General features: G+C 34.0%; 1 protein-coding gene across 1 annotated transcript; it reads right to left on the bottom strand.

Moving 5' to 3' along the window:
• Nucleotides 1-2,532: 2,532 nt before the first annotated feature.
• On the bottom strand, nucleotides 2,533-7,459 carry LOC149220888 (uncharacterized). The gene is made up of 3 exons (XM_089387237.1): nucleotides 5,863-7,459; nucleotides 5,134-5,235; nucleotides 2,533-2,637 (listed from the first exon to the last, which is right to left on the bottom strand). Exons 1-3 carry the CDS (start codon nucleotides 7,384-7,386, stop codon nucleotides 2,533-2,535), a joined length of 1,731 nt encoding a protein of 576 aa, XP_089243363.1. The 5' UTR covers nucleotides 7,387-7,459.
• Nucleotides 7,460-8,374: the final 915 nt, after the last annotated feature.

Below are 8,374 nucleotides of genomic sequence, written 5' to 3'. Positions count from 1 at the left end.
GTTCAGTGCACACGGGAGGACGAGCACCCCTATTACTATAATCTAAATTTCGAAAATCGGGTAGACTTGTATATAGGGCCACAACTACTCCTTTTCCGGTTTTCCCAGTTTGTTATCATTATGAGAATTATTTGTAATGTTTCTATTTTAAACTTTAATATTTGTCTATCCTCACTCACTAGTAGGTCTATATCATTAAAATTGATATAGTTAAATTAGAAAAGGATTTGTTTTTAGTGTGATCTTTTTATTTTTGGTATAGGAATATAGTGGAAAAATTTGAAGTAAAATTTTAATTTGTGTTATTTAAATCGGTTTTTTTTATTGTATACTGAAAAACTCCTAACACACTTCAATTGTGTACTAATTGCTCATCAAATTTTTGATTTCAATAAATTTTTCACAGATTTTAGAGAAAAAAAACCAAAAAAACCCACCGAAAAATTTTCAAAAATTCATAACTAAAAATAACTGGATGAAAAAATATAACTAAAAAATACCAAATAATGTAAAAATAATCTATGAAAAAGTGATGTACTAAATTTACCGGATGCACTGAATACCACGGTAGCACATGCCAAAGTAATCCGGGGTCTGAACATATGCACCTCTAGATTTCGATATTTTAATTTGAAAATATTTCAACAAAATCATCATCCACTTAATTAAAATTTATAATAATAACCTGCATATGGGTCTTCAATATGTCCAATGGGAACATGGCCATGTGCTCGGCCGCGCAGAGGTTGTAATCATCTAGAATGCGGTTTAGCCTCAGTGGACGGGAGATTTGCACGGGGGAGATTGCCGTCATGTTAACGTGAGATTTCGAGAGGATTGAGCGTTTGAACTCATTCTTTGATTTAATAGATTTTCCATGCGACACTCCTATCTATTTGTTTTAATTTGATTTTTTATTTATTTTTGGAAGGATGTAGAAGTTGGGAATTGAAGTTATTACTTTTTATGATTTTTAGAATTTGAATCCTAAAGCGTGAAAATTGTATTAATGTGTAGTAAATTTTTATAATTAAAAATATTTTATGGTGATGATAAATAATTAAATATGGTTTATTATTTATAAAAAATAAAAGATTGGTTTTTAAATTATTTATATATTGTTTGCATTAAGAAAAATATTTCAAGAGTAGTATAATTTTTTTGAATTAACTTAGGTTATCAAAATTATGAGAGAAATATTTCATATATGTTAATGTTGGACAATTTAAGAAAAATGTTTGTCATTTTTAATTTTATTAGCATTACACAGGTGACAAAAATTGATCAACGACCATTTTCATTGTAAAAATCATAAAAAAAATATTATTATCTTAATAATGTTTCTGTTTTTCTTTATGCTAATCAAAACATAAGATATTTTTGGTTTTGGAGATTTGAATTTATTTATTTTTCAATATTTTTATTTTCATTGTTTTTCTTAATTATTTATTATTATTTCTTTTTGATTTTTAATATAACATATTTTTATTTTGTAAAATGATTTTTTTGTAAAATGATTTTTTTCTTTATTTCTTAATGGTTCAACAAAGAATAATCTTATGTTATTCTAATTTTTAGAAAAGTGATTTTGAATAGAGTTGTGAAAGAATCTTGAAGAAGTGTCCTTCCCCTTCCATTTAATGGATCGGTCCCCCTCCATTTAATGGATCGGTTTTTCTTTGCACAGTAATGTGCAAATACTAGTAATTAGTATTACTTTCATTATCATGTACATATTTTATTTGTGAATTTGAAGAAAAAATAAGTTCATTGAAACCCTGTAATTTTTTAGTTATTTAACATATATATTTTTTAAAATTTAAATAATATAATATATTTTTAAAATATTATTTATTAAATACATAACAAGTGGTAAATTATTTCACTCAATAATATTTTTACTATACATTAAAATTTTACAATTTTTATTCCTGTTAGGTTATATCGTAATTATTTATAGTCAAAATAGTAATTACAATTTTTATGCCTGTTAGGTTATATTGTAATTATTTATAGCCAAAATGCTGGAGTATTAAAGTAAATATTTTAAAAATTAAAAATAACTTTTGAGATTTGATTTTCTATAATAACTTTTGAAATTTGATTTCCTACTTTTTTATTAGTTCATATAGATTTATATGAAATGACAAATTTTGATGATTAATTTTGAATAATTTTATAGGGTTATAAATATAATTTTTCACAATAAAGATTATTTAAAAAAGTAAGTTTCATAATATTACACATCAAATGTCAATATTTATGAAAATTTCATTATTTATGAAAGTTAAAAATCAAAATATACTTACCACTTAATCATATTAGTACACACATCAAATCTCAATATTTATGAAAATTTCATTATTTATAAAAATTTCATTTTTAAATGTTAATCTCATTTTTTATTTTAATTAATGTATAACATTTGAAAAAAATTTACCAAGTTTTTGAAAAAAATTACAATCTAGGATCAACTGGATGATTTTAGTTAAAATAACCCGGAAAAATGACCCGGAATTGGGCTTATCACTGTTATAGCACTCCCTGGCTGCACTCGCCAGAAATTACTGCTGTTGAATAAGGATTGTTCTTGCCTGCCAGCCAAATTGAACCAGGAGGGCGGTCTCGGATCTCATTCTTGTGAACAACAACATCACCATCATCAATTACATGGATGATGAGTGGCTGTCATTCCTCTACAGGTACGGTGAGTTGGTTTTCTAATTGTATTTATAATTCCGAAGATATGGTTCAATAATTAAGTGAAAAGATTTTGTATCATAAGTTGTGTGTAAACTATATTATATATATGTTTGAGAACTGCTCCGAATATAATTTATTCAGTTGAAAAAAATATTCATGAATAAATAATTTAGATGTTATAAATAAATAATTTAAACCTTATGTGATGAACAGTTAAAAAAACTGAATTTAGTGAAGAAATTGCGGTTTTCAGAGGATATGGTGGAACCCTCTGGCGACAATGTAGCATACAAGAAGAGGCACGCTCTGGCCTTCAAGTCGGGGCAGCGAAGATTCCAAGATCCCCACAAAACTGGCTGTCAAAATAAAAAGATTGATAATTCAAAGAGGGGCGGGAAAATGAATTCAACAGCATCAAAATCTAATAAAACACCTCAATCTTAATTAGTATAACTAATTTTTTTTAAGATCTTTCATTTTTCCGAGGCAAATTTTAACTACTATAACTAAAATTCTCTAAAATTAATTTTGTTAGGGAAACTGTAACCTGTTTAAACTAAGCTGCACTAAAGTAACTTAATAAAATAAAATTAACATACGATTGGTATTACTCTGATTAACGTTACTCTCATTATCATGTAAATATTTTATTTATCTGCATTTGAGGAAGAAAGCCTGTAAATTTTTATTTATATAACATAAAAGTATATGTTTTTTTAAATAATTTAATTTCTAAAATTCAAATAATTTAATATATTTTCTAAAATACTATTTATTAAATACTCAAATAAGTTGTAAATTAGTTCACTCAATAATTTTTTTAATATATATCAAAACATTACAAATTTGCTTATTTGTTTATAGGCAAGTTTTATTGTAATAAATAATTTTTTAATAAATTAAAATTTTAAATTTTTATGATTATTTATTGATAAGTTATATTGTAATAATTTATAGTCAAAATGTTTTGATTTTTATTGAGTTTTGAACTTTTTCTGAAATTTATTAAAATTTAAAAAAAATAATTATTAAAATAAATATTTTGAAAATTAAAAATAAATTTTGAAATTTTTGGAATTTGAATTTTTATCTTCTATAACATTTCTTGGTAAAAATTGTGAATGTTTTGTTTTACTGTAAATAAGTGGGTAATTTGTGCGCCAAATGAAGACCTTGGTAGATGGTAAAACATAAAATATAATTTTATGATATTTAATTTACTTTTGTAAATAATATAAGTCATGGACAACCATAAAATCACTGGAATAGTGCTAAAAAAGGTTTATTCTTCAAAACATTTACAGGACAGTTATACCTCTCTCTAGAGATAAATCATCTCAGTTGGGACAAGGAAGTCAAGAGGAGAGAGGAAAGAAAACTTGGCTACCTTAAAGATTTGGTAGTTGGTTGGAAGAGGTCCAAGTGAGGAGAATGAAGCTAATAGCTTGTGAATCTGCAATAAAATGCTGCCAAGTATGGATTCTTGAGCTGGTTCGCCAGTGGAATCCAAACTAAGATCTGTGTGCTAAGATTAGCCCTGAGATTGGACCTGTTATGGTCACTGATCAACTAATTGTCGGGAGATGAAGCTAAGCTGGATTGGGCTCGGGGGGAGAAATTGATTAGTTGTCTTTCTCATCGGAAATTTATTTAAGCACAGCCGAAAAACAAGAACGCATGATTGATTTACTAGGAAAGAATAATAATTGACTAGTTGTCTTTCTCATCGGAAATTTATTTAGGCACAGCCGAAAAACAAGAACGCATGATTGACTTACTAGGAAAGAATAATACCCTTCAGATTGATGTTGTAGTTCTGTAAATAACAACTTTGTTTCTAATATTAAGTAAGTTAGAGCAACGTTAGTTGGAAATGTAACCCCGTTGTTTTTAAACAGTGAATAAGCAAAATGTACAATTCATTTAACAAGGAAGAGAGCCGCAAATAAGAGCAAAATCATTAATATGTGCCAATCAAAATACAATTATGAATTAACTGAATATGTAGTTATGCATATGTCAGCTATATTACGAAAAGATTGTATTACAAGCTAGCGGAGGAAGGCTTGGAGTCTAAATTCTCATTCAAGGCTTAAGTATTTGTTGACCAATCAAAACCATGAAATTATTACACAAACATGAGCGGGTCGATAACCTTGAGGGTTTTCTCAGTCACAACTCCTTAGAGCCAAAGCCCTATGAGGACTGGTAGATAAACCCAAAACGATGCAAGGGACTCAGATATGCTCAAAAGCCAAGCTGGAAGCAGAAGAGTATCACATCTGGGAAAATTTTTGCGGCCATCGAACCTGAAGTTTACCTGCTCTACTTGTGTACAATAGTCAGCCTGTTAGGGTTTGACTTAACGGGGAAACATAGCTTAGAAAGTAGAAACAATCAAACTGGCTAATCATTCCAGAGAAATCTTACCTGAGTTAGTGTTGAGTGGTGGAACTCCATGTTCTGAAAACTGTACATAGAAATACTGCGTAGCAACCATGCTAGCAAGGAATCAAGGTTTCCAGGGTAATCCTGCGCACAGAAGGGTCTAAACACCGAATAATGTGAAAGTTACGGGGGTTCTGCACCCTTTTCGCCGGAGATAAACAACTGTGGAACGATGGTTGCAGAGCTAGGTTACCCGGCAGAGGTGAGCGGAAATGAACCTTGTTCTCAACATTTCCGCAGGTGAATACCCTAACCTCTTTGCATTGAACCTTAGTGTAAGATTTTTGAGATACACAGATAGATCTAGATCTGCAAAACAATAACAAGCTTGCAAGAGAAGGAAGGAAGCGAGCAAGAATTGAGAAAAGAATGAAATTGATTCTACAATATTAGTTTTAGAATAAATACATAAAAGCAACTAAGTTAAGCTTAGTTGTACATGCAATAACTAAAGCTAACTAAAGCTAAGTGTGCTTTATCTTATGTTAATGTGTACATGTGCCACATGCAAGCAATAAGTTAACTGGAGCTAATCTAGGTGCATGTACACCAACACAGCTAGTCTAAGTGCATGTACACCAACACCCCCCCTTAAGCATAACTTAGGTGAGTGTGATGCAAAATGAATGAGTCCCGGCAACACGGCCATTTTAGGTACCCATATACAATGCATAAAAAGGGAGGAAAGATTTGTGGAGCATGACTACCCACAACGGGATTAGCCGTAGTGAAAGGCTGTACGAACACTGGCTGCCCGTTGGGCAGCTGAGCCTGCAGCGGGGAAGCGAACGGAGGATTAATGAAAGGAGAGGATCCCGGACGGAGAACGGTGCCGCAATTTTGATTCACCCGCGGTTCATCGGTGGAGGACCACACGGTGTGCCCGTTCTTGTCCACCAATTGGAGGCCTCCGTTCTCCAGAAGAACCAACGACTGGTAATTATTCGACGCCCCGTTGTTCCACACCTCATTGTTATTGCCATCCATGATTTGGAGGCCATTGTTGGAGAGAAGCAGAATGCAAGGGTTGGTGGTCGTTATGGGTTCGCAGGGGGACTCCCACACGCTCTGCTGAGCCGCAGTATTGATGACGTCGACGTAACAGAAGTCGGTGCCCGCTATGAAAGAATGGTGGGGATCCATTTCCAAAGCTTGTGAGTTCTGAGACATCTGATGTTTTTCATTGAGCGATGCATTGCCTGATATAAAAACACGATTTGAATCGAATTGTCCCACAAAAGGTGTAGTTTGTAAAGCGGAGCTTAATCTCACAGTGGACGCTATCAGATCATTGCTGTTAGTAACAAGATTCTTCATCAAATATTGGTCGAGATAGTCACCAGCTACCCCTTGTGCCGAACTATTAAAACATGCAGTATTTGAGAGAGGAAAAGGAACTTGCTTACTTCCCTTATTATGATTAACATCAACTGAATCCGACACGCCTCCGGGAACACTTGAAGTTGTGCTCTGTTGAAATGAATAAGCCGTGGAAGGTATCGAGGAAGCCTGAGGCACGAAATCAGTAGCGACAGACAGGCGCTGAGAATTGCTTGTTTCAAGAAGCTGATTCTCAGGCAATTGAGCAGATGTCTGATCTTCTGTGATTTCTTCTTCCTTATCTTGAATATCAACTGCGCCATCGGCAACTTTTCTTGGTATTTCAGCTTTGGGTTGTTGATTTGGAATATTTGGGGTCGATCGGCGTGGAAGCAGGTTGAGTTCGTCAATGGAGGTCTTTGCTTTCTTGATCAGCCAATCCACGGCTTTGCTTGGATGGTCGAAGCCGAGCCTGTCTTGGACGTCGTAAAATTGAATGGCGGTTAGCGCCGAGAGCCGAACTCGTCGGTCTCGGGGACCTTTCGCAGTGTAAACTTTGTTGTGGCGATCTTTTCTTCCGGTGGAGCGAACAATGTGACCGCCTTCCACTTCCACTATTTCGCCCATGGTTTGCTGTTGCTTGGGAATACTGGTTCCCGGTGGCCTCCCACGAGGCGGTCTCTGATCAGAAGAATCCCTCTTATTGTCACGCATTCTCCGTGCCAAATCCACATCTTCATTTGCATGCGTAAGTAGCAAAATAGAATCTGATTGAGGAACAAAATCAGAAAATGTATACAGACGAGATTGATCATTTACCTTGCCAGATGCAATCTTCAAATTGGTTTGCATGTCATAAATGCTCACAGAATCTGGGGTAAATTCCACTTTCCTTCCGCTGCCTGTGTGTGTCATCTAATACACTGAGAGAAGATTCACAGAAAGCCTTGGAACATGCTAGACATTTTCAAAACTTCCATCTTCGAATTGCACTCTTCCTTGTCTAGTTGCTGCAACTGCAGAATTATCCCCCATGAGAATGGGAGGACCTGAGTATGCATGTAGAGAAGAAAAGGATTCCTTTGAAGAAGCCATATGATGTGAAGCTCCTGAATCGATGATCCATTCTTGTGGTGCAGAATGAAGAGCAATCAAAGCATGCCCTTTACCTCTTGGATCTGGTGCTTTTTCTCCAGACTTCTTCTTAGCATTCTCAGGAATGTGGTCTCCAAGATTGTGTTGCTGGAGTGTCTTCGCCATAAGATCTATAGCCTTCTTCATGCATGCAGATTCAGGATGAAAACCACGGTGGCAATAATTGCACATTGATTGCCCTTTCGTTCCTTTCCTTTCCTTTGAGCCAGATGATCCATCAGGGGGTTTGGGATTTGCCTTTCCTTTTGCATGCACAGTAAGTGCATGCGCTTTGGAATTTTTAAGTGTGCCCATTTTGATGAGCTTATCTTGCTCATGCATCAAAGACTGAATAAAAGAATCCAGTGAGGGCATCTTCCAAGCTGCACCAGTTGCAGATATGATTCTGTGGAATGTAGAGACGAATACTGCATACTCTGGACCAAGTTTTGACAAAATGGAAAGAATCAACTACTTTTCTTGCTTGGATTTGTCGATCCCGCATCCTTTCAGCTGCACCAACAAGGCTTTATACCTTGTGAAAAAATCTTGAATGTTCTCAAAGTTTCTCGGATCTAATGAGTTTAACTCATTTTCGAGAATGTGACCTTGCATTTCATCCTGTTTTCCAAACAATTCTTCCAAAATTTTCCATACTTCATTTGGAGTTGAACATGATTCAACATGAAATAGCAGTTCCGGAGAAATAGATAAACATAGGATGCCGAAGGCCTCGTCCATGCGATTGAAATATCTTGTTTTCTCCATT

Source organism: Pinus tabuliformis, chromosome Q (genome assembly GCF_031772625.1).
Source record: "Pinus tabuliformis cultivar Carrire ecotype Pingquan chromosome Q, CPIR1, whole genome shotgun sequence".
In the NCBI taxonomy this organism is placed as follows: Eukaryota; Viridiplantae; Streptophyta; class Pinopsida; order Pinales; family Pinaceae; genus Pinus; species Pinus tabuliformis.
This window is presented reverse-complemented; position numbering and strand designations above follow the sequence as displayed.

Coding starts and splice junctions, on each gene's coding strand:
- LOC149220888 (XM_089387237.1), bottom strand. CDS start 7,386: ATGACACACACAGGCAGCGGAAGGAAAGTGGAATTTACCCCAGATTCT. Junction 5,236..5,862: donor TCACTACGGCTAATCCCGTT/GTGGGTAGTCAT, acceptor TTCTGTGCGCAG/GATTACCCTGGAAACCTTGA. Junction 2,638..5,133: donor ACCACTCAACACTAACTCAG/GTAAGATTTCTC, acceptor GTTGTTCACAAG/AATGAGATCCGAGACCGCCC.